The sequence below is a fragment of the Balaenoptera physalus genome, assembly GCF_965194825.1.
Source record: "Balaenoptera physalus genome assembly, chromosome: 3".
Classification (NCBI taxonomy): domain Eukaryota; kingdom Metazoa; phylum Chordata; class Mammalia; order Artiodactyla; family Balaenopteridae; genus Balaenoptera; species Balaenoptera physalus.
Genome location: NC_138890.1, coordinates 14,844,308 through 14,871,185, shown reverse-complemented (window position 1 = coordinate 14,871,185; position 26,878 = coordinate 14,844,308). Strand labels below are relative to the sequence as shown.

Here is a 26,878-nt window from a genome sequence, read left to right as displayed (position 1 = left end):
ATAAGGCATATCATTAGTAAATTTTTAAAAAATCAGTAACAATATAGTACACGGAAAGATATCTATGTTCAGTAAATGTAGATCTGAGTCGAATGGATTGAGTGAAACCAAGATATATGATGTTGGTTACATTCTTCTAATCTAGTGGTTTGGTTGGTAGGGCTTGGTTGTTTGATTTTCTAAACATTTCATTATGTACTCTATGTACCCATCACTCAGTCTCAGTGGTTACCAACATTCTGATAATCCTGATGTGACTTATTCTTAACAAAACCACCCTATCTACTTGTAATTGCTGCCACTTCACTGTGTACTTCTCCTCAAACATCTGTTGCATAATACTTTTTAGCCCTTTTCTGGAAATACTAGTAAATCTTACTATTCTGTAACTTTCAAAATATTCTTTCTTTTCCTTTTTGAGGACCATCTCTAGTCTTCTGGAATGGTCTTCATCTTTGCCAGTGTCTTAGTCTATTTGGGCTGCAATAACAAAAATACCATAGACTAGGTGGCTCAAACAACAAACATTTATTTCTCACAGTTCTGGTGGTTGGAAATCCAAGATCAAGGTGCCTGTAGATCACCTGGTTCCTGGTGAGAACTCTATTCTTGGCTTGCATACAGCCACTCTTGCTGTGTTCTCACATGGTGATAGGGGTGAGGCAGCTCTCTGGGGTCTCTTTTAAAAGGGCACTAATCCCATCATGAGGACTCTACCCTCAAGATCTAATCACATCTTAAAGCCCCCACATTCTACTGGATTGGCCAAAAAGTTCTTTTGGGTTTTTCCCTAAGATGTTACAGAAAAACCCAAATGATCTTTGTGGCCAACCCAATAATACCATCACATTGAGAGTTAAGATTTCAACATATGAAATTTGGAGGAGGGGGGACTACAAACATTCAGTCTATGATAGCCAGAAATCCTGAAAATCCCTTCTGCATGTTCACTGAAGATCCTCTGATAAAATTCTCCTTAGCTAGAAAGAAGAACTTACTATAAACTACTCAATTGTTTTTGTTCATAGCTCTTGGGCTTCATTTCCCTCTGTCTTGCTTACTTAGTCTTTTTTGTTGTGATTCATTCTTAACTGGGAAGATGGAGACTTGCGGATGGATAATTATTTCTGTTTCCTTTTGGTCATCTGTTCATGCTATGCTGTCTGGATCACTTCTTTCTGTATTTCTATTTTTTCTGATTCTAAGACACCTTGGAACTTAAAAACATGTCATTGTTAAGAAAGAAATGTGACTGCATGAGATATTCTTAAATCAAAGCTTTGTTGAAGGCCTAGCACATGTGACTTTCTGCATACTGTATATTACTCTTTGAGCTTCTATGCAGGAGTGACACAGCTCTCTATTTCAGAGCGCTTATGCTCTCGTTGGGTGATAGTATATTCTCAACTTGACCAAGAGTAGTACATCAAAAATCTTAGTTCCACTGCGTATAATGCAAACCTAGGGCTTTGTACTCTGAGAGGCCATTTACAAGGCAGAAGGTAGTGTGAAATGGACAAAAGGGCCAATAGAGAAGGGGATGGCTCTAGAAGGTGTAAGTCTGGCTCCCCTCTCTACCAAATACTCTCTCTTTGACCTTAAAAGCAACACATGATTTGATGAGCTTCAGCTTTCTAATCTGTAGAAAATATTCAATAGTTACAGCTGCACTGCCACCCTGCTTGGTTGGTATAAGAATCAAATAAGGTAGGCCTCTGCAGTGTTAATATAATAATAATGAGAGTTATTAGTAAGAGACAATCTGGGATGTCTTTCTGGAAGAAGTGGTAGTGAGGAACATGTATGGCCAGAGGGAATACGTGTAAGAAGGAGGAATGTGGAGGGAATGTGGATCAGTTTGCTTTTGCTCTGTCCCTTCTGCTGATCCCAGGAAAGCATCTGCTAAGAAATCATTTGTCTCTTTTATGGGGCCAGAGATAGGGAGTCATGCTCTCCTCAGATTATATCCAAAATGCTGGCCACTGACCTTTAAGTTGAAGCATGAAGCCTTTCAGATAAAATGAAGTTCATGTGTTGAGACAGCTGTGCAATGTTCAAGGAAGTCTGGGCATTGAGGATTCTTCTCCCTGTTCCTTCTACAGGTTGGTGAATTCTGGCATTACGTCAGGTGGTTGTCTAGCTCTATGCTCGGTGCTCAGCACAAACCAGAATCTCACACACCTTTACCTACGGGGCAATGCTCTCGGAGACGTGGGGCTCAAGCTACTCTGTAAGGGACTCTTACATGCCCACTGCAAACTTCAGGTGTTGGAGTAAGTCTCTGAGCTTATTACAGTGATGGGAATGCATGGTGGCTACAGGGAAGGGGACAGTTGAGGGGAATGATGATGAGATAATCTATATCTGAGAGTCTTCCTAGGGCTTGGCTTCTTACAGGATTATGGGACTAGGAGGAGCTGTACTTTTAGATGGTGTAAAGGTAAATACTGAAGTTCCTTTCACCATAAATCTCTCTACCACAAAAGAGTGGGGGTGGTACGGCACTAGTGTTTTAGGAAAATCTGGGGGAGAGACACAGAATTTGGGAAAAATCATTTCATAAACTGCTGTTAATCATTTGAACTGCAAAATCCAGTAGACTGGAAAAAATATTCTCATCTGAAGAGGAGAGAATGATAACCCTTGGCACATAAGGCAGTTCCAAATTTGTTAATCCTGAGCCTTTTCTGCATTTGAAATATTACAGGCTAAGATCTGGGAGACCTGTGGAGGATAATTAAGGGTACATTTTCTTGAAATCACCTTCTTTCTTGCAGATTAGACAACTGCAGCCTCACGTCACACTGCTGCTGGGGTCTTTCCACACTTCTGACTTCTAACCAGAGCCTGAGAAAGTTGAGCTTAGGCAACAATGACCTGGGTGATCTGGGGGTCATGCTACTCTGTGAAGTGCTGAAACAGCAGGGCTGCCTCCTGAAAAGCCTGAAGTAAGTGTGCTCTGTAGAGATTTGTGTGGCAGGGCTCCTAGTGCTAAGGAAAAGTTGGCCAGTTTCCAAAATCCAGGTTGGCTTCATTTGCACTCTGGGTGAGGTTGGGCCTGGGCCAGTTGCAGATTTATAAATGTATACAGTAATTGAGTCATGAACTATGTATTCAATTTCATCCAGACATTTAGAATAATCAAGGTTCATTTGGGTGTGAAAAGACCTTTCATCCATATTCCTGAAAGAAACACAAGTCCCAGTGAAAAATAGCCAAAGAGAATTGTATTTCTATGCAAGGTATCATACTTTGTAGAACTAGACCTGTCCATGGGTCATCCTTATTGCAAAGGTCCTCGCGTAGTAGGGATGTTGTTGGTCTTGTTTCGGAGAATTTCTAAATAGAAAGTGCTCCAGAAACATCAAGATTAGGAATTCCATAAACTTTGGCCTGTCTTCAGGTTGTTGGGACCGTTGGCTCCTTTCCATCATCAATGATACCACTGAGGTACACATTACCTCGCTAGTAAGAGCTTCCTAATTAGTTTCATAACTTCTGTCAGCTCTGACGATCACAGTCTCCACTAAAGACATTTCTTTCACTTGGTTTTAGGGTCAACACACTCTCCTCTGGATTTTCTCCTACTACATTGGCTGTTTCTGCTCAGTCTTCTCTGGTATCCCTTCATCATTCTGACCTTTACATACTGAATCCCCAGGACTCAATCACTGGGTTAATTTTTCTTCTTTACACTTTCTCCCTTGTTTACATCATCTAGTCTTCTGGTTTCATCATATATGTGCTGTTCCCCTCCCCCCAGTTCATATCTCCATGAATTCCATGTTCAAATGCTTGTCTCACCTTTCTACTTGGATGTCTAATAAGCCTCCCAAATTTCACATGTCCAAATCCAAACCTGTGCTGTTCCCTTCTGTCTAAAATCTGCTTCTTCCCTATCTCAGTCAATGGTAACTCAGTCTGAATTGTTCAGGTCAAAACAATCCTGGTGTCATCTTTGACACATCTTTTTCCTTATGCACATATCCAATCCATTGGCATGTCCTGTTAACTCTGCTTTCACAGCATGCCCACTCATTGACCACTTTTTGCCAGCTTCATGGCTCCTACCCTAGTTCAAACCACTGTCACCTCTTGTCTGGATTGTCCTGGTAGCATTCTGCCAGGATACTCTGCATCTACCATTGCAGATGGAGGGTGTAGCTAAAACATGAGTCAGAGCATATCACTCCTACCAACATGCTTCTATCACAAAGTAAGAGCCACAAACTCATGGCAGTGTCTAAGGCCCCATGTGATCTGGCTCCTGCTATTTTTGCAAAGTCATCTTCTAACCCTAGTTCCTTCTGCTCCACTCACACTGGTTTCCTTGCTATTTCGAAAAACACTGTCACCTCCGAAACTATGCACTTGCAGTTCCCTCTGCCTGGAACTTCCCCCCTTTGATAGCCACATGCCTTATTCCTGTGCATCATTAACTTCTCTGCTCAGGGTTTTCTCTGTGAGTCTGACTGTAACCATCCTACTGAAAATAGCAGCCCAGCATGCCTTTCCTCTTCTTTGCTTATTTTCCTCCATAGTGTTGACCATCATAATACATGCTATATCATTTTCTTGTTTATTTATTATCTATATCTTACCCCTAGTTTATAAATTCTATTAGCCCAGAAATTTCTGTCCTTGTCCATGGACTCAAGGCTGAGAACCAATTGGAATACAGGTTTGAATAAACAATAGTTCAGATCAGCATTGTATCCTTGTGTGGACACAGTGGAACATGTTTCTTGCAAGAAAAGCCATTTCCAGAGCTAAGAGAAATAGGAACGAAAGGAATTATTGGTCAGGATGAAGCTGGGGACATTGCTGTATGTGGGCTAATTGACCCAGCCCTGAAGGACACTCTGGAGATAAGGGACAGGCTCAAAATAGACTGGGGAATCCATGGATTCATTCAACCTGTCTTGTGAGCTCAGGTTGCCATAACAAAATAGCATAGACTAGGTGCCTTAAACAAATCATAGACATTTATTTCTCACAGTTCTGGCAGCTGGAACATCCAAGATCATGACACTGGCTGATTTGGTTTCTGGTGAGAGCTCTTTTCTGGACTTGTTGTGTCCTCATGTGGTACACACAGAGAGACACAGTGATAGACAGAGAGTGTGTGCTGTGGTATCTCTTATTATAAGGGCACTAATCCCATCATGAGGACCCACCCCCATGACCTCATCTAACCCTCATTACCTCCCACAGACCTCATATCCAAATACCATCACATTGAGGGTTAGGGCTTTAACATATGAATTTTGAAGGAACACAAACAGTCCATAACACAACCAAATCAAGATTATTAGAAATGCTTCAGGACAAATGGTATGATTTCTTAGTTAAGTTGCAAGGGAAATTTAAAAAAAGAGAAGGAGGAAGAACTGATATCAAAGAAGAGTTGAAAGGCATACCAAGCAATTACAATGTGTGGACCTTTTTTTTTTGGCTGCATTGTGCGGCTTGCAGGATCTTAGTTCCCCCACCAGCAATTGAACCTGGGCCATGGCAGTGAAAGCACCAAGTCTTAACCACTGGGCCTCCAGGGAATTCCCAATGTGTGGACTTTATATGGCTCCTGATTAAATGAACATAATATAAAAATTTTATCAGACAGTTGAGGAAGTTTAAACACTGATTGGACATATATTGATATTTAGAAATTATTGTTAACTTTTTTGGGTGTGATAATGGCATTGCAGGTATGTTTTAAAAGTCTGCATTTAGTTTCACACATTGAAATATTTATAGATACATGAACTGCTGTGTTTAAGATAATCCACTGATGTGAGGAGTGGGTGGATGATAGATGAAACAAGATTGGCCATGAGCTGTTAACTGTCAAACCTGGGTAATGGGATTCATTATACTATTCTCTCTATATTTGCACATGTTTAAACATTTCCAAACTTGAAGGTTAAAAATATTGAATATCACAGAAACCACCTTAGGCATGAAGTGCAGCATTGGAAAACCTAGAAGTGTGAGGCTAAGTGAGGAGATGAGATTTTTAAAGCCAAAAACTGAAAGTGTTTATTTGAAGAGTACAATCCAAAGCTTCTCTATTTGCTTTTACAGGTTGTGTGGAATGTATTTCAATTATGATACAAAACGTGCATTAGAAACACTTCAAGAAGAAAAGCCTGAGTTGACCATTGTCTTTGAGCCTGTTCGGTAGTGGTGGAAGCAGGGCTGCCAGACGCCAAGGTTCTTTGCCTTCTCTGCCATCTAGGTGTGGATAAGTGGTAGTGAGTACTCCTCCATCAGGGTTAAGACCACCACTCTGTGATTCTTCTGGTCCAGTGAGGAAGAGTGGAAGCTTGCTGATGGTGCCTTTGCCTAGAGAACGTGAGCATCTCCTTTACCTCTGGGTTGAAGACACCAGGGCAATAAAATCATCAAACAACACAGGTCTCACCATAGTGCCTCAGTCAGAGGATGTGCTCCTGTTGGTGACCTCATGTAACTAACTCATTCAATAAAGCACTTTTTCTTTCTTTTTCTCTTTTTGCTCTAGCTCTCCTTTCCCTCATATCTTCCCCCCCCCCTTTTTTTGTTTACTTTTGACTGTATCATTCCTCCTGCCATCTTTCTCTTAACTGACCATAACAGAATGAGTTAACTGTATATTATGTTGCAATTTTGTGGCAGCAACTTATTTATTTTTAATCTTTGAACAGTTATATTTTCTAATAAAATAATTCATTTTATTGTATTGTAGCTGGTTGAAAATTTGGAAAATAGAAAAACTTTATTGTATTTATTGAGTTAATTTGTTTCCTTTCCTTAATTTTAAGAGAGTGTGCCTAGAAATCTTTTTATTTATTTATCTAAACTACTAAAGATAAAATAAATTGCTTCATGTGTTAAAAAATCTCTTTGCCAAATGATTCAATTGTAATGAATAAGGAAAAAAAAATGTCTTATCCTAACTCTGATGGTTGAAATTTCAGCTCTGGTAGGACAGGAGGTTGAAATCATGCAAAAGAAAGTTTTAGAGTAGAGGGAGCCTATATTCATAAATAGAAGTATTATGTAGAAAATGCATTTTGCCTTCAGTTATAAGAACTTATCTTGGATTTGTCACATTCCAGGAGCATTTCATCTACCACACTTCACATAGCATTAAATCATTAATGTATATTGAATGATTGCTTCTCCACACATGGAGCAACTCTTAAACCACATGGAATTTTTCAGGATGGAAATACCACTTCCTTTTTCAAATGAGTCATCTAGACCTCTGCTTTTCAAAGTGTAGCCTATGGACTGTTGATGTAAGGAGATTTTGAAAGAATGTAAATCAATCGAATTACTAAGTATGCTTTTTAGATGAGCTGACTTTTTTCATGATAAGACTTTTTCAATAAGGGAAGCAGTATGTGATTTATATTCTGGTGCAAAGTCTTTTTCTAGTCTAGGACTAGCACTTTTGAGTAACTCTGATCTCGATATTTGTTTTTTTGCATCTTAGTGAAGTGAGATATTGCAGACTGCCTCTCTGCCATAAACACCTTGACATGCAGGATAAAATATAATTAGAAAAACACAGCTAAACTGGAAAGACAGAAGAAAAATTTCTGTTCATTAAGATCTCAAAATTGGATTAAAAGTTTACCTTTCAGTGGTCAAGAGGAATATCTGAATAGATAAATACCCCACAATATAACTATTAATTTGGAAAATTCCATGAGGTTTTCCACACTAGTAGAACTAAAAAATAAGTAAAGGTGATGGATAGAAAAATCAATATACAAACATCAACACATGCAGTTGGAAAGAAATCATTCGTTCCAACCATCACAATTAAAATTGGGTGAGGCATGAAGCAGTAATGGGTGCTAAAACCTAATAGGAAATTTAAATGATAAGCAGTATTCTTGTGTAGTCTGAAATTATCTTTTTACAGTTGGCTAATCAGTTGCAAAAGAAAAATAGTAACTATATAAAGAGCAGAAATTGGACAGTACCTGACCATCTAATAAAAAATATCAGTGAGGGCAGATGGATGTCTGCTTTCAGGTGAGATGACTTGAGGTGGAACCAATATCACTACTGTGTGTTTCTGGTTGAGAACCTGGAATTTAATCATCAGCAAACACCAGACAAACTCCAAATGAGGAAGTTCTATTAAAAGGGGGGGGGGGGAACTATATTCTTCAAGAATGTCAATGTCAGTGTTGACAATGGATAAATCTTGGGGTGGGAGGGTTATGGAATTATTCTTTAGACTGTTCTTATTCTTGCATCTTTTATGTACATATGACATATTTCCAAATAAAAGGTATAAATAATCGAAACAGCAGTATTTCTAAGCACTTGCAATTTAAAATGTAATAAAATCCTATTAATAAAGGGACTTCCCTGCTGGTGCAGTGGTTAAGAATCCACCTGCTAATGCAGGGGACATGGTTTCAAGCCCTTGTCTGGGAAGATCCCACATGCCGCGGAGCAGCTAAGCCCATGCACCACAACTACTGAAGCCCGTGCACCACAACTACTGAAGCCCGTGCACCTAGAGCCCGTGCTCTGCAACAAGAGAAACTACCTCAATGAGAAGCTCACACACTGCAACGAAGAGTAGCCCCCGCTCGCCACAGCTAGAGAAAGCCTGTGCACAACAACGAAGACCCAACGTAGCCAAAAATAAATGAATAAATTTATTTTTAAAAATCCCATTAATCATAGCAATAAAAGTTATTAAGTATGCAAACAAAAGAAGAGCAAAGAGCATTTTTCTCACCATCCAAGTCTACAAAGATTTACCCACTACAGTCACTGACCAACAGTGCACTCTGTGTTTCAGACAGAGGAAATTAAAGATGACAACAGGATGCTCTGTGTTTTGGACAAACAGGTTCCTTAGATAGTTAGATGTAGGTCAGGAAGAGTTTTAATAAGCCCAGTTTCTTTCATCTTCTCATAGATAGAAAAGCATGTTAATCATTAACTTGAGATATCTGTTCGTTATGACTAGCAGTAATCTTTTACCAAGATGTATACTTGACTACATGCATTCCCTAGCCAAAAAAAAAAAAAAAAAAAGTCACATATATACTGGCTTCTTCCCCTACCTCTTTGGAGCAGTTCCTCAGAGCTATCTGAGAGGCTGTCTCCTGGGCTATAGTCCTCAGTAAGACCCTGAATAAAATGTAACTTGTGTGTTTTTCTTTCAGTCAATATTTACCTGGAGTGAATCTCTTAAAAATTAAAAGTTGTAAAAAACCATACAAAAGAGGACCTGAATGAATGGAGAGATGGAGATATATGTCATATTCATGGATGGGAAGTTTCAAAGGCATGACAATGTTATCTGTTCCTCCCCTCAAACTAAAATTTGATGCAATTGTCATTAACATACTGACAGGGATTTTCACAGAACTGAGCAAGATAATTTTTTAAATGTATAAGAAAAATAAGGAACAAAGAATATCCAGAAAAAATTTGACAACGTAGGAGAACTTGCCACACTAGATATTAAAAAGCTATAAAACTGATTGATGTAGTATAGGCAGGATAGAGTTCATGCACAGGCATAGGCATGCATGGAAATGTAATTTGTGACATTGAAAATGTTGAGGAAAGGAAGGACTAGTCAACCTGGCTGGGACAAAGAGCCATGCACATGGAAACATTGTATTTCTGCCTTATATCATACAAATAAATTCCAAAAGTAATGAAGACACATTTTCAAAGTAAAGCTACATGTACAACAACGTGACTATAGTTAACAATACTGTATTGTATAATTGAAGTTTGCTAAGAGGGTAGATCTTAAATGTTCTCACCATACACACACACACAAAAGGAAAAGTGCAACTATGTGAGACAATAGATATGTTAATTAGCTTGATTGAGTTGATTGTTTCACAGTGTATACTTAACTAAAACATCACATTGTGTTCTACCTATTTACCTATCTAATTTTTATTTGTCAGTTATAACCCAATGAAGCTGGGGGAGAAACAGAATGACAGGAAAGTGCATTACATGACATAAGCACATTGACACAGATCATTAAATTAACAGAATGCAGTCACAATAAAAGCACATTGTTTTCTTCAGGGAAGAAAGTATAAAGACTTTAGAAGAAAATAGAGCAAAATGTGCAAGTTTAGGTAATGTGCTTCTTGAAATAAATATAAAATACACAAAGTATAAAGGAAAGGTTGATAAACTATAAAATGTAAAACTTTTGAGCATTGTTGTAAAGATAAAATATTAGCCCCAGCTTGAACCCTCTTGTGCCCAGTTCTGGTTCACATTTCACTCCAGCCATTGTGCTCACCAGCTGCACACAGATGCAATATGATAGTATGTCAAGTCAGAGGTAACACCTATCTTTCTTTGCCTTTCAGCCATGAGGCTTCTCTGATACTCCATGGGACATTTGCTGAACAACCCCATGCTGCCCAGCCTGCCAATACAACAAAGCTAATGCCCTTGAGAACAGGGGTGGGGACCACTATGAAGGTTTCCTCTTCCTTTGAGTGATACATTCTACATACTTTTCAGAAGGACTTGCTAGGATTGAGGCCCTGTAACTTACTGTAGGGGTCAGCTTATTACACCTCCCTTGTGTTTGCTTTCCTTCTGTTATGGATTATGTCAAGTTGAATGAAAATGCGCAACACAAGAACTGTGAGTGTAGTTTATTCAGTGTCTTACTGAGGTCTATAGCCTGGGAGAGAGCCTCTACGATAGCTCTGAGAAACTGTTCTGAAGAGGTAAGGGGGGAGGCCCACATAAATATGATTTTGCTGAAGCGTACTTGTAATCAATCACACATCTCTGTAGAAGATTGCTGCTAGTTGCCAAGAACGAATATCTTAGTGGTTTTAGTGTTTTTCTAAGTATGGGAAGATGCAAGAATTAGGGTTCATAAAATTTTCTCCTGAAAAAATCTAACTATCTGAAGTCTTGTTCTGCCAGTTTTCCCAGAGTGCCTCATTCCTGATCTCTGCCCTGAATTTCTTTCAAGTTATACTGAAGGCCAGCGACTACAGTGGCTAATGACTTAATTCTTGTAGAACCAGTGGCGAGTGACATTCTTTAGTTTGCAGTTACATTGTGTTCCCTCGCCCCACAACCTGTCTCAATTCATATGTTGAAACCCCAACCTTCAGTAACTCAGAATGTGACCCTATTTGGAAACAGGGTCTTTATAGATGTAATTAGTTAAGGTGGGAACATGCTGGAGTAGAATGGGCCCTAATTCAATATGCCTGGTATCCTTGTAAAAGGGTAAAATTTAGACACAGACATAAACACAGGGAGAACATCATGTGCAGATGAAGGCAGAACTCTACAAACCGAGGAATGCCAAGGATTTTCAGCAAACCACCTGAGAGACAGACAGAGACAGAGACAGAGACAGAGACATGGAGCAGATTCTTCCTCATAGCTCTCAGAAGGAACCAACCTGGTTGACATCCCGGTCTCAGATGTCTAACCTCCAGAACTGTGAGACAGTGCATTTCTATTATTTAAACCACGCAGTTTGTGGCACTTTGTTATGGCAGTGCTAGTAAACTAATACAATTTGTAATAGCAAAATGTTTAGTCAGGTTAAAATGGTAACACTCACTCTCAGAACTGATGTGTCACTAGCAGCCAGTGGAGCTTTTCCAGTGACGAAACTTTATAGGAACATTTGTAGAAATGGAGGAGGCTCACCCTACTCCCGAATGTCCTCATCTTAACTAATTACAACTGCAATAATGCTATTTCCAAATAAGGTCACATTCTGGGGTGCTGGGAGATAGACCTTCAATATATAAATTTTGGGGGACACAAACTCATAAGCGTGCTCTCTCTGGCTCTCCAAATTCATGTTCTTTTCACGTGTAAAATACATTCACTGTATCCCAACCTCCCTAAAGGTCTTCACCCATTCCACTATCCAAGCTCATCTAATTATCATCTAGAATTCCCTGGCAGTCCAGAGGTTAGGACTCCGGGCTTTCACTGTCAAAGGCCTGGGTTCAATCCCTGGTTGGGGAACTAAGATCCTGCAAGCTGTGCAGCTCGGCCAAAAAAAATACATCATCTAAATCAGGTATGGGTGAGACTTGAGGAATAATTCATCCTGAGGCAAAATTCCTGTCCAGCTGTGAACATGTGAAACCAAACATCAGGTTATGTACTTCCAAAATATAATGGTGGGACAGGCATAGGATAGACATTCCCATTCAAAAGGAGAAAAATCAGAAGGAAAGAAATAATCACTGGTCCCAAGCAAGTATGAAACCTGACAGAACAAATTCCATTAGATTTTAAGTCTTGAGAATAATCTGCTCTGATTATGCACTGCCCTCCTGGTCACAAAAAAGTAGATGACCTCACCCCCTGGACCTGTGCTCTCTGGACCCTGGTGACAATGGCAGCCTTGTCAAACTCTGAACCACCAATAGGATCAGTCTTCCATTTTCTTGAAGGATAACATGTATTCCTAGACAGATAGCCCTGTTGGCCCATTTCTTGCCTCTGGAATCCTAGAAATCCTACAGTCTCCTTTATTTTATTCTGTTTCTGTCTCCTTTAGTCCAATCTGTCAGTATTTCTGCTGATAGAACATTCACAAAAATCTTGTTGGTCTCCTGTGAAATTCATAGGAGTCCAAATCATCAAACAAGAGGGACCTTTTTAGATCTTACCTGGACAACAAATTTATTCCTGGTTTCTACTGAGATAGTTGATTGGATCCATGAGTCACATGCCTCATCCCTTTAGCAAACAGTTGTCCAGTCACATTCTTGATCCTGTAGCTTAAACTACACACGCACACACACACACACACACACACACACACACACCTTGCATGAAAGCATCCATGCACTTCTGTTGAACTTAAGTTTAAATTGGGAAAGAATCACAGTTTTGTGATATGTCATGCCATCTGTAAACATTGTATATCTACCCCATTATTCTCCTTTTCTATCTTTCAGTAATGTTTAGTTATTTTTTTAATATGTATCTCCCTCAGTTTTAAAAATTAGCTTTATTCCTATATACTCTAATATCTTTGTGGCCTTTATAAATGGGGTTGCATTTCTATTGCATTTTATAATGTCATTGTTGGATTGTGAAATTGCTGTATATAAATAAATATTTATCTATAGCAAAACAATTAGCTTTAGTATTCTAGTGGTTTGTCTAATGAATTTGCTTGCTTTTTCTATATAGATATCACCTTCAAGTAATAATAATTCTCTGATTCTTCTTTTCTCTTTCTCCTACATCTTATTTTTCTTTCTAGTTTGTTACATTATGTAGTTTTTACTACTTGGAGTGGTAGTGAATATCCTTGCTATGCTCCAAATTTAATGAGAATTAACCTAAGATTCACAATTCCTGGTTTCTTTTATTTTTTAAAATTTTTTATTTATTTTATGTATTTTATTTTTTAACATCTTTATTGGAGTATAATGGCTTTACAATAGTGTGTTAGTTTCTGCTTTATAACAAAGTGAATCAGTTATACATATACATATATCTGCATATCTCTTCCCTCTTGTGTCTCCCTCCCTCCCACCCTCCCTATCCCACCCTTCCAGCTGGTCACAAAGCACCGAGCTGATCTCCCTGTGCTATGCAACTGCTTCCCACTAGCTATCTATTGTACATTTGGTAGTACATATATACACTACCACTCTCTACCATGTCCATATATACACTACCACCCTCTCACTTTGTCCCAACTTACCCTATCCCTTCCCCGTGTCCTCAAGTCCATTCTCTAGTAGGTCTGTGCCTTTATTCCCATCTTGCCCCTAGTTCTCCATGACCTGTTTTTTTTTTTTTTTTAGATTCCATATATATGTGTCAGCATACGGTATTTGTTTTTCTCTTTCTGTCTTAACTTCACTCTGTATGACAGACTCTAGGTCCATCCACCTCACTACAAATAACTCAATTTCGTTTCTTTTTATGGCTGAGTAATATTCCATTGTACATATGTGCTACATCTTCTTTGTCCATTCATCTGTCGATGGACACTTAGGTTGCTTTCAAGTCCTGGTTATTGTAAATAGAGCTGCAATGAACATTGTGGTACATGACTCTTTTTGAATTACGGTTTTCTCAGGGTATATGCCCAGTAGTTGGATTGCTGGGTCGTATGGTAGTTCTATTTTTAGTTTTTGAAGGAACCTTTATACTGTTCTCCATAGTGGCTGTATCAATTTACATTCGCACCAACAGTGTATGAGGGTTCCCTTTTCTCCACACCCTCTCCAGCATTTATTGTTTGTAGATTTTTTGATGATGGCCATTCTGACTGGTGTGAAATGATATCGTATTGTAGTTTTGATTTGCATTTCCCTGATGATTAGCGATGTTGAGCATCCTTTCATGTGTTTGTTGGCAATCTGTTTATCTTCTTTGGAGAAATGTCTATTTAGGTCTTCTGCCCATTTTTGGATTGGGTTTTTTGTTTTTTGATATTGAGCTGCATGAGCTGCTTGTAAATTTTGGAGATTAATCTTTTGTCAGTTGCCTCATTTGCAATTTTTTTCTCCCATTCTGAGGGTTGTCTTTTTGTCTTGTTTATGGTTTCCTTTGCTGTGCAAAAGCTTTTAAGTTTCATTAGGTCCCATTTGTTTATTTTTGTTTTTATTTCCATTTCTCTAGGAAGTATGTCAAAAAGGATCTTGCTGTGATTTATGTCATAGAGTGTTCTGCCTAAGTTCTCCTCTAAGAGTTTTATAGTGTCTGGCCTTAAATTTAGTCTTAAATCCATTTTGAATTTATTTTTGTGTATGGTGTTGAGTGTTCTATTTTCATTCTTTTACATGTAGCTGTCCAGTTTCCCCAGTACCACTTATTGAAGAGGCTGTCTTTTCTCCATTGTATATTCTTGCCTCCTTTATCAAAGATAAGGTGATCATATGTGCGTGGGTTTATCTCTGGGCTTTCTATCCTGTTTCATTGATCTATATTTCTGTTTTTGTGCCAGTACCATACTGTCTTGATTACTGTAGTTTTGTAATATAGTCTGAAGCCAGGGAGCCTGATTCCTCCAGCTCTGTTTTTCTTTCTCAGGATTGTTTGATGATTCAGGGTGTTCTTTGTTTCCATACAAATTGTGAAATTTTTTGTTCTAATTCTGTGAAAAATGCCATTCATAATTTTATAGAGATTGCATTGAATCTGTAGATTGCTTTGGTCAGTATAGTCATTTTCACAATATTGATTCTTCCAATCCAACAACATGGTGTGTCTCTCCATCTGTTTTTGTCATCTTTGATTTCTTTCATCAGTATCTTATAGTTTTCTGAGTACAGGTCTTTTGCCTCCTTAGGTAGATATATTCCTAGGTATTTTATTCTTTTTTTGCAATGGTAAATGGGATTGTTTCCTTAATTTCTCTTTCTGATATTTCATTGTTAGTGTATAGGAATGCAAGAGATTTCTGTGCATGAATTTTGTATCCTGCACATTTACCAGATTCATTGATTAGCTCTAGTAGTTTTCTGGTGGCATCTTTAGGATTTTCTGTGCATAGTGTCATGTCATCTGCAAACAGTGACAGCTTTACTTCTTCTTTTCCAATTTGGATTCCTTTTATTTATGTTTCTTCTCTGATTGCTGTGACTAAAACTTCCAAAACTATGTTGAATAATAGTGGTGAGAGTGGACAACCTTGTCTTGTTCCTGATCTTAGAGTAAGTGGTTTCAGTTTTTCACCACTGAGAATGATGTTGGCTGTGGGTTTGTCATATATGGCCATTATTATGTTGAGGTAAGTTCCCTCTATGCCTACTTTCTGGAGGGTTTTTATCATAAATGAGTGTTGAATTTTGTCAAAAGATTTTTATGCATCCATTGAGATTATCATATGGTGTTTCTCCTTCAATTTGTTAATATGGTGTATCACATTGATTGATTTGCATGTATTGAAGTATCCTTGCATTCCTGGGATAAACCCCACTTGATCATGATGTATGATCCTTTTAATGTGCTGCTGGATTAGTTTGCTAGTGTTTTGTTGAGGATTTTTGCATCTATGTTCATCAGTGATATTGGTCTGTAATTTTCTTTTTTTGTGACATCTTTGTCTGGTTTTGGTATCAGGGTGATGGTGGCCCTGTAGAAGGAGTTTGGGAGTGTTCTTCCCTCTGTTATATTTTGGAAGAGTTTAGGAAGGATAGGTATTAGCTCTTCTCTAAATGTTTGATAGAATTCGCCTGTGAAGCCATCTGGTCCTGGGCTTTTATTTGTTGGAAGATTTTTTATCACAGTTTCAATTTCAGTGCTTGTGATTGGTCTGTTTATATTTTCTATTTCTTCCTTGTTTAGCCTCGGAAGGTTGAGCTTTTCTAAGAATTAGTCCATTTCTTCCAGGTTGCCCATTTTATTGGCATGTACTTGCTTGTAGTAATCTCTCACGATCCTTTGTTCTTCTGCAGTGTCAGTTGTTACTTCTCCTTTTTCAGTGCTAATTCTATTGATTTGAGTCTTCTCCCTTTTTTTCTTGATGAGTCTGGCTAATGGTTTATCAATTTTCTGTATCTTCTCAAAGAACCAACTGTTAGTTTATTGATCTTTGCTATTGTTTCCTTCATTTCTTTTTCATTTATTTCTGCTCTGATCTTTATGATTTCTTTCCTTCTGCTAACTTTGGGGGTTTTTTGTTCTTCTTTCTCTAATTGCTTTAGGTGTAATGTTAGGTTGTTTATTTGAGATGTTCCTTGTTTCTTGCAGTAGGATTGTATTGCTATAAACTTCTCTCTTAGAACTGCTTTTGCTGCATTCCATAGGTTTTGGGTCGTCGTGTTTTCATTGTCATTTGTTTCTAGGTATTATTTGATTTCCTCTTTATTTTCTTCAGTGATCTCTTGGTTATTTAGTAATATATGTTTAGCCTCCATGTGTTTGTATTTTTTACAGATTTTTTCCTGTAATTGATATCTAGTCTCATAGCATTGTGGTCGGAAATGATTCAATTTTCTTAAATTCACCAAGGCTTGATTTGTGCCCCAACATATGATCTATCCTGGAGAAGGTTCTATGAACACTAGAGAAGATAGTGTATTCTGTTGTTTTTGGATGGAATGTCCTATAAATATTAATTAAATCCATCTTGTCTAATGTGTCATTTAAAGCTTGTGTTTCCTTATTTCTTTTCATTTTGGATGATCTGTCCATTGGTGAAAGTGGGGTGTTAAAGTCCTAGTATTATTGTGTTACTGTCGATTTCCCTTTCTATGGCTGTTAGCATTTGCCTTATGTATTGAGGTACTCCTATGTTGGGTGCATAAATATTTACAACTGTAATATCTTCTTCTTGGATTGATCCTTTGATCATTATGCAGTGTCCTTCTTTGTTTCTTATAACAGTCTTTATTTTAACATCTATTTTGTCTGATATGATAATTGCTACTCCAGCTTTCTTTTGATTTCCATTTGTATGGAATATCTTTTTCCATCTCATCACTTTCAGTCTGTATGTGTCCCTAGGTCTGAAGTGGGTCTCTTGTAGACAGCATATATACAGGTCTTGTTTCTGTATCCATTCAACCTGCCTGTGTCTTTTGGTTGGAGCATTTAATCCATTTACTTTTAAGGTAATTATCACTATATATGTTCCTATTACCATTTTCTTAATTGTTTTGAGTTTGTTTTTGTAGGTCTTTTCCTTCTCTTGTCTTTTCTGCCTAGAGAAGTTCCTTTAGCATTTGTTGTAAAGCTGGTTTGGTGGTGCTGAATTCTTTTAGCTTTTGCTTGCCTGTAAAGATTTTAATTTCTCCATCATATCTGACTGGGATCCTTGCTGGGTAGAATAATTTCGGTTGTAGGTTTTTCCCTTTCATCACTTTAAATATGTCCTGCCACTCCCTTCTGGCTTGCAGAGTTTCTGCCGAAAGATGAGCTGTTAGCCTTATGGGGATTCCCTTGTATGTTATTTGTTGCTTTTCCCTTGCTGCTTTTAATATTCTGTCTTTGTATTTAATTTTTGATAATTTGATTAATATCTGTCTTGTGGTGTTTCTCCTTGCATTTATCCTGTATGGGACTCTCTGTGCTTCCTGGACTTGATTGACTATTTCCTTTCCCATATTAGGGACGTTTTCAACTATAAATGTTCAAATACTTTCTCAGACCCTTTCTTTTTCTCTTCTTCATCTGGGACCCCTATAATTCGAAAGTTGGTGCATTTAATGTTGTCCCAGAGGTCTCTGAGACTGTCCTTAATTCTTTTCATTATTTTTTCTTTATTCTGCTCTGCAGTAGTTATTTCCACTATTTTATCTTCCAGGTCACTTATCCGTTCTTCTGCCTCAGTTATTCTGCTATTGCTTCCTTCTAGAGAATTTTCAATTTCATTTATTGTGTTGTTCATCATTGTTTGTTTGCTCTTCAGTTCTTCTAGGTCTTTGTTAAACATTTCTTGTATTTTCTCCAACCTATTTCCAAGACTTTGGATCATCTTTATTATTATTACTATGAATTCTTTTTCAGGTAGACTGTTTATTTCCTGCTTCATTTGTTTGGTCTGGTGTGTTTTTACCTTGCTCCTTCACCTGCTGTATATTTCTCTGTCTTCTCATTTTGTTTAGCTCACTGTGTTTGGGGTCTCCTTTTTGCAGGCTGCAGGTTCATAGTTCTCATTGTTTATGGTATCTGCCCCCAGTGGGTAAGGTTGGTACAGTGGTATGTATAGGCTTCCTGGTGGAGGGGAATGGTGCCTGTGTTCTGGTGGGTGGGGCTGGATCTTGTCCTTCTGGTGAGAAGGGTCGAGTCTGGTGGTGTGTTTTGCGGTGTCTGTGAACTTAATATGATTTTAGGCAACCTCTGTGCTAACGAGTGGGGTTGTGTTCCTGTCTTGCTAGTTGTTTGGCATGGAGAGTCCAGCACTGGAGCTTGCTGGCTGTTGGGTGGAGCTGTGTCTTAGCATTTAGCTGGAGATTTCTGGCAGAGCTCTTGACGATTGATATTACTTGGGGCTGCAAGGTGTCTGGTGGTCCAATGTCCTGAAGTCAGCTCTCCCACCTCGGAGGCTCAGGCCTTACACCAGGCTGGAGCACCAAGACCCTGTTAGCAGACGTCCCTGGTGGTGCAGGGGTAAAGAATCCACCTACCATTGCAGGGGACACAGTTTCAATCCCTGGTCTGTGAAGATCTCACATGCCACATAGCAACTAAGCCCATGTGCCACAACTACTGAGCCTGCACTCTAAAGCCTGCAAGCCACAACTACTGAAGCCCATGCGTCTAGAGCCCATGCTCTGCAACAAGGAGAAACCACCACAATGAGAAGCCCGTGTGCACCACAATGAAGTTTAGCCCCTGCTCGCCACAACTAGATATAGCCCGCACACAACAACGAAGACCCAATGCAGCTAAAAATAAAATAAATAAATAAATAAAGTAAAAAAAAAAAAAAAAAAGACCCTGTGAACCACATGGCTCAGAAGAAAAGGGAGGAAAAAAGAAAGAAAAAAAGATAATAATTATAAAAAAGTAAAATAATAATAATAATAAAAAGAGAGCATCCAAACCAATAAACAAATCCACGAATGATAACAAGCACTAAAAACTATACTAAGATAAACATAAAAATCAGAAACAGATTAGTTGCAGACAGCAAACCCTAAGTCTACAGTTGCTCCCAAAGTCCACCATCTCAATTTTGGGATAATTCATTATCTATTCAGTTATTCCACAGGTGCAGGGTACATCAAGTTGATTGTGTGGGTTTAATCCACTGCTCTTGAGGCTTCACGGAGAAATTTCCCTTTCTCTTCTTTGTTTGCACAGCTCCTGGGGTTCAGCTTTGGTTTTGGCCCCACCTCTGCATGAAGGTGGCCCTCAGGCATCTGTTCCCCTTCCAGACAGGAGGAGGTTAAAGCAGTGGCTGATTAGGGCACTCTTGTTCACTCAGGTGGGGGGGAGGGAGGGGTATTGTAATCATACTTGGAATGAAGAGTGAGCCTGGGGTGGCAGAGACCGGCGTGACATTGCAACAGCCTGAGGTGTGCTGTGTTTTCTTCCAGGGAAGTTGTTCTTGGATCACAGGACCCTGGCAGGCTGCATAGGCTCCCAGGGGGAGGTGTGGATAGTGACCTGTGCTTGCACATAGGACTCTTGGTGACAGCAGCAGCAGCGTTAGAGTTTCATGCCCGTCTCTGGGGTCCGAGCTGATAGCTGTGGCTCGCACCCATCTATGGAGCTCTTTTAGCTGGTGCTCTGAATTCCCTCTCCTCGCACACCCTGCAACCATGGTCTCTTGTCTCGTAGGTAGTTCCAGACTTTTTCCCAGACTCCCTCCTGGCTAGCTGTGGTGCAGTAGCCCCCTCAGGCTGTCTTCACGCAGCCAACCCCAGTCCTATCCGTGGAGTATGATGTCCAAAGCCTGAGCCTCAGCTCCCAGCTCTGACCCTCCCTGGCAGGTGAGCAGACAAGCCTCTCAGGCTGGTGAGTGCTGGCCGGCACCAATCCTCTGTGTGGGAATCTCTCTGCTTTGCCCTCTGCACTGCTGTTGCTGCGCTCTCCTCCGTGGCTCTGAAGATTCCCCCCTGCCCATCCCCTCTGTCCACCAGTGAAGGAGTTTCCTAGTGTGTGGAAACTTTTCCTCCTTCACAGCTCCCTCTCAGAGGTGCACGTCCCATCCCTATTCTTTTGTCTCTGTTTTTTCTTTTGCCCTACCCAGGTACATGGAGACTTTCTTGCCTTTGGGAAGTCTGAGGTCTTCTGCCAGCATTCAGTAGGTGTTCTGCAGGAGTTGCTCCACATGTAGATGTATTTTTGATGTGTTTGTGGGGAGGAAGGTGATCTGCACGTCTTACTCCTCCGCCATGTTGAAGGTTCCCCCTTTGCCAGGAGTCTTCTAAGATCACCCTCCACATCCTTGTTCCTCGGGGTACAGATGAAGGGATTGAGGGTGGGTGTGATTTGGAATAGACGAGGGAGATAAATTCGCCCTGCTCCTGGGAGTAGCTGGAAGGAGGTTGCAAGTACAAGTAGATGGCAGGTAGGTAGATGAGGGAGACCACCACCAGGTGGGAAGAACAGGTCCCAAATGCCTTGTGCCATCCCTTGGAAGACTGGATCATGAGCACTGCACGAGCAATGAAGCCGTAAGAGAGAAGGATGAGAGCTAGGGGGACCAGCACAAAGAAGGTCACCAGCACAGCCAGTGTGGTGTCATTCACAGCTGTGTCAGCACACGCTAGCTTGATCTTGGCTGGCACCTCACAGAAGAAGTTGTTTAGCACCTTTTGCCCACAGAAAGGCAACTGTACTCTCAGGACTACCTAAACAAGGGAGTTGCCAAAGTCACTGAGCCAGGCCACAACCACAAGCTGCTGGCAGAGAGGGCAGTGCATGATAATGGTGTATCAGAGGGGCTCACAGATGGCCACGTAGCGGTCCAGAGCCATGGCTGCTCGTGCATCCCAACTAGTGGAAAACTGCATACTGTACAGTGCAGCCACTGTAGTTGATGGTCTTGCTGGAGCTTCCCATGTTGACCAGCATCTGAAGGACCTTGGTGGTGGTATAGCAGAGGTCCAGGAAGGAGAGGTGGTTGAGGAAGATTTACGTGGGGCTGTGGAGCTGGGGATCCAGCTGGGACACCAGGATGATGGAAATGTTCCCCAACATGGACAGAACATAGGACACCAGGAGGACCACAAAGAGAGGAAGTTCCAGACATGGCCTATCAGAAACACCCAGAAGGATGAAGTCCTTAGGGGGGGTCCCCCAAAAAGCTTTGGTTGTCACTTCTCATGCTGAGGCATTTTCTGGCACCTGTGATCAATTGAGAAAGTTGGGATGAATAAAATCTAAGAAGCAAAATTAACTGTCTTTCTCATGCCAGTGCCTGTGCTTTCTTATACAGGTTCCACCATGTCTGATCTTCCTTACCTCTGTAAAGACACTGAAATATGGAGGAAATTAGAACCAAGAGTCAGACAGTTGCATGTATGTCTTGCTCTCCTTCCTACTCTGTGACCCTCTCTGAACTTCAATTTCTGCATCTGTAACATGGGGAAAAAATACCTGCTTCAACTACATTCTTGGGGATGATAAAGGGCCATTAGGTTTGTGAAAGCATATTGTAAGAGCAATTTTCTTCCAATTTGGTCAAAATCTGCCATAGCTCCCATCACTATTAGAAGGTTTGAATTCTCTCTACAAACTCATTAACCAGGCATTGATCACTTTCTTAGGCTTTCTTGTTTGACCTTTTTGAAGTGGTGGCGGGAGGGAGGTGAAAGGTGGCATAAAGCAAGAGTAAGGGCTTTGCATTGGTGGGAAGGTAAATTGGTACAACCATCGTGGAGAACAGTATAGAGGTTCCTCAAAAAACTAAAAATAGAGCTACCATATGATCCTGCAATCCCACTCCTGGGCATCTATCCAGAGAAAACTACAATTTGAAAAGATACATGCACCACAATGTTCATTGCAGCACTATTTACAATAGCCAGAACATGGAAGCAACCTAAATGTCCATCGACAGATGAATGGATAAAGAAGATGTGGTGCATACATACAATGAAATATTACTCAGCCATAAAAAAGAATGAAATAATGTTACTTGCAGCAACATGGATGGACCTAGAGATTATCATACTGAGTGAAATAAGCCAGACAGAGAAAGACAAATATCATACTATATTGCTTATATGTGGAATCTAAAAAAGTGATACAAATGAACTTATTTACAAAACAGAAATACAGTCACAGATGTAGAAAACAAACTTATGGTTACCAGGGAGGAAAGTGGGGGGTTGGGGGGAGGAATAAATTGGGAGATTGGGATTGACATATATATGCTACTGTATATATAATAGATAACTAATAAAGACTTACTGTATAACACAGGGAACTCTTCTCAGTACTCTGTAATGACCTATATGGGAAAAGAATGTAAAAAAGAGTGGATATATGTATATGTACAACTGATTCACTTTGCTGTACAGCAGAAACTAACACAACATTTTAAATCAGATATACTCCAATAAAAATTTTTTTAAAAAGTAAGGGCTTTGTAAATAGCTAAGGGGTTTATTGATATGAGCACATCCTACTCACCTCCTAAGGTTTATATTGCCTCCCTGGCTCTCCATGCTGGTCTCTCTCTCCATGACTGCTCGTACATGGACAGCACTATCATTCACTTAGGCAGTTAAAAACAAACAAACAAACAAAAAAACACAGTCCAAAATCCTGAGTGGAGGAGATAAGTCCCTTCCACATTTGACTGGGTCATGGCACCTAATGAGACTCCAGAACATAGAATTTTGAGCAAAGGGAGAAAGGTGTTGATGAGGGTAAGAAACATAGCCCCTGGAGTTGTCTACTGAAGGATAAGATTGCCTCTAGAGGTAACATTTATCAGGCAGTTTGAGTGACATTTGAATTCCCTATAAAACTTTTTTTGCCAAGGAGCTGTTTCCTCTTGGAGTTGAAAAACACAACTGATCTGATTTCCAGATTCCATTGCTGTCATAAAGCAACTGTGTTGCCCTCTTCTGACTCAGGGGGCGTTACTACTGAGCTGCATTGGTCTCCAACCTCCTACACTCCCCTCAGGACTGTACACCCTCAAGTTCATGGTGGGAATGATACAGTCCATGATAATATTGAAAGGGAATTAAGTCCTGTGTGCAGGTAACTTATGAAGGATTCATTTTTTAGTTCTTTATTTGGTGCTTTATACATAACTCTAAAATTCATAGAGATCTCTTCAGCCTAGATGCTGTAATAAACATGTTTCCTCCCATTCCCCACAGCTCTACATTCTAAGGAATGTATTATTTGAAAATAACTCAAATTCTGGGGTTGAAATGGATAAATAAGTGCAAATTACCTTTCTTCCTCTGCTGTTTCAAAACTATATAATATTTCCTATTAAGTTCCCAATATTCTTGTGGAACACCCAATTGTTGCACTTCTACCCACCATCCTATCAAAAATACTTCTAAGATAATTCTATAAGAGAATTTGATTATTTTATCTCTAATGGGAACACAAGACCCAGATTTTGACACATGAGTTGCAGCAGGGCAAAGTCAGGCTTGCTCCTTTTTTAAGATGAAAAGTAATTATGTCATTTTCCTTTCCTAATTTCTGATTCCAAGGTTTCTTCTCAGAACCTAAACTAGACAAGAAAGAGAAAAGTTGGGGAATGGTGAAAAAAGAGATAAAAGGATGGAGGAAGCAAGAAAGATAGAGGGATAGATATAGGAGATTTTTAATAATAAATACCAATTATTAAGCACTCATGTGAGTGAGGTACTGTGATAACAACAGTACATGGTTATCTTACTTAGTGCTTTAACAACCCAGTAAGGTAGAAGTTTTCAACCCTGTTTTACTGTTAAGCAGTGTCTTGGGGAGGATAACTGGTCTACCTTATATTATTTATGTAGCAGCAACTGACAGTCAATACTGAAAGCTAAGATCTTCCTTTTAGCCATTATTCTCTCTAGCACTTTGCTTTTTAAAAATTTTTTTGATTTTTTAAAATTAAGGTATAATTGACATATAACATTAGTTTCAGGTGTACAACATAATGATTCTATATTTGTATATATTGCAAAATGATCACCACAGTAATTCTAGTTAACATCTGTTCCCATATATAGTTACAATTTTTTTTCTTGTGATTGGAACTTTTAAAATCTACTCTCTCAGCAACTTTCAAATATGCAATAACAGTATTATTAACTATAGTTGCTATGCTGTACACTACATCCCCATTACTTATTTAATTTATAAGTGGAAATTCGTTCCTTTTGACCTTGTGAGCCCATTTTGTCCATCGCCCCACCTCTGGCAACTACAAGTCTGTTCTCTGTGTCTATGAGCTTTTTTTTTTTTTTTTTTGGTATTCTACATATAAGTACAATCATATGGTACTTTTCTTTCTCTTACTTAGTTCACTTAGCATAAAGCCCTCAAGATCCATCCATGTTCTCACAAATGGCAAGGTTTCATTCTTTTTATGGCCCAGTAGCATTCCATGTGTATATATACCACAGTTTCTTTATCCATTCATCCATTGATAGACATTTAGGTTGGTTCCATATCTTGGCTATTGTAAATAATGCTGCAGCAGATATGGGGTGTATATGTCTTTTTGAATTATGGGTATACCTCATTTTATTGAAGTTCACTTTATTGCCCTTTGTAGATATTGCTTTTTTTTTTTTTTTTTTTTTTTTTTACAAGTTAAAGGTTTATGGAAACCCTGCATTGAGAAAGTCTGTTGGCATCATTTTTTTCAACAGCATTTGCTCACTTCACGTCTTGGTGCCACATTTTGGTAATTCTCACAATATTTTTAACTTTTTAATTATTATTTTATTTATTATGGTTGTCTGTGATCAGTGATCTTTGTCCTGTTTTTTTTTTTTGTTGTTGTTGTTGTTTTTGTTTTTTGGCCTTGCTGCACAGATTGTGGGATCTTAGTTCCCCGACCAGGGATTGAACCTGGGCCCTTGGCGGTGAAAGTGCAGATTCCTAACCACTGGACCACCAGGGAATTCCCTGTGATCAGTAATCTTTGATATTACTGTTGCAAAAAGATTATAACTCCTGGAAGGCTCGGATAATGGTTAGCATTTTTTAGCAGTAGAGAATTTTAAAATTAAGGCATATACATTGATTTTTTAGACATAATGCTATTACACACTTAATACACTACAATGTAGTGTAAACATAACTTTTATATTCACTGGGGAACCAAAAATTTTGTGTCACTTGTTTTATTGTTATATTTGCTCTATTGTGGTGGTCTGGAATGGAACCCACTATATCTCTGAGGTCAAGAGTGTTTTTGTTTTCTTCAGATAAACACCCAGAAGTTTAACTTCTGGATTATATATAATGTTTCCACTTTTAATTTTTCTCATACCACTTACCATAGTGGTTGCATCAATTTACATCTCCACCAATAGTGAATGAGGGTGGCTTTTTCTCCACATCTTCACCAACAATTGTTGTTTTTGTCTTTTTGATAATAGCCATTCTGACAGGTATGAGGTGATATCTCACTGTGGTTTGGGTTTGCAATTCCCTAATGATTAGTGATGTTGAACACCTTTTCTTGCTGTCTGTCTGTATGTCTCATTTGGAAAAATGTCTACTGAGATCCTCTGCCCATTTTAATTGGGATCGTTGGTTTTTGGTTATTAAGTTATATGAGTTCTATATATATTTTGGATATTAACCCCTTATCAGTTATTGTAATTTGCAAATATTTTCTCCCATTCAGTAAGTTGCCTTTTCATTTTGTTGATAATTTCCTTTGCTGTGCAGAAACTTTTTAGTTTCATGTAATCCCACTTGCTTATTTTTGCTTTTGTTGGTTTTTGTTCTAGCACTTTGCTTTTGAAAATGCAGCTAGTGACTTGGAGAGCATCAACAGCATTTGTGCAAATGACTAAGATAGAAGAAAATGCCAGAAAGAGAAGAGCAGTGTCACAGGAGGGAAAGTGGTAAGATAATTGAGAAGAGGTTTTTTGTAATTTCCAGTTCAGTGTACCAGGCATTTCTGGGCACATGCACCCACACACACACTCACACACACACCCACACACCCACACACACACCCTCTCAACTGCAAAGCTTGGAGTCATCCCAGCCTGACACTTCTCACCCTGCATCAGATGCCTTGCTGTCCAGCCCTCCATTTAGAGCTCTGCTTCAGATCTGGCCTCTGCTCTCTCTTGACATCCTTGTGTTTTTCTTCTACCAAAAAAGAGACGTTCCCCAACATGCTGCTTCGCTTCCCTGGGTAAACAGTAATTTCCACATCAGCTACAATAACCCTCAAGCAGAATCCAGACCTGTGTCTACAGCTGTCACTTATTCACTGATGTCCAATTTCCCTCTTGAGATTACTAACTGAAACAGC

General features: G+C 39.3%; 2 protein-coding genes across 4 annotated transcripts in view; one reads left to right on the top strand and one right to left on the bottom strand.

Moving 5' to 3' along the window:
* Positions 1–6,765, top strand: part of NLRP3 (NLR family pyrin domain containing 3) — a 55,854-nt gene extending 49,089 nt beyond the window's left edge. For 2 of the 3 annotated variants that reach the window (XM_082457651.1, XM_082457650.1), the window contains 3 exons: positions 2,103–2,273; positions 2,778–2,948; positions 6,085–6,765. In XM_082457651.1, the coding sequence (XP_082313777.1) occupies positions 2,103–2,273; positions 2,778–2,948; positions 6,085–6,184 (442 nt within the window). In that variant the 3' untranslated portion in view covers positions 6,185–6,765. The remainder of the gene's footprint in view (positions 1–2,102; positions 2,274–2,777; positions 2,949–6,084) is intronic. The other variant, XM_082457652.1, reaches the window with a different exon arrangement.
* A 1,259-nt stretch (positions 6,766–8,024) lies between these two features.
* OR2B11 (olfactory receptor family 2 subfamily B member 11) lies at positions 8,025–26,223 on the bottom strand (the record flags this gene model as incomplete). The annotated part of the gene is given in 8 exon segments (XM_082453978.1): positions 8,025–8,083; positions 20,796–20,901; positions 20,907–21,263; positions 21,267–21,347; positions 21,351–21,411; positions 21,413–21,546; positions 21,550–21,705; positions 21,707–26,223. Coding segments are annotated over 8 exon segments (987 nt in total). The 5' UTR covers positions 21,740–26,223.
* Between the last annotated feature and the right edge of the window lie 655 nt (positions 26,224–26,878).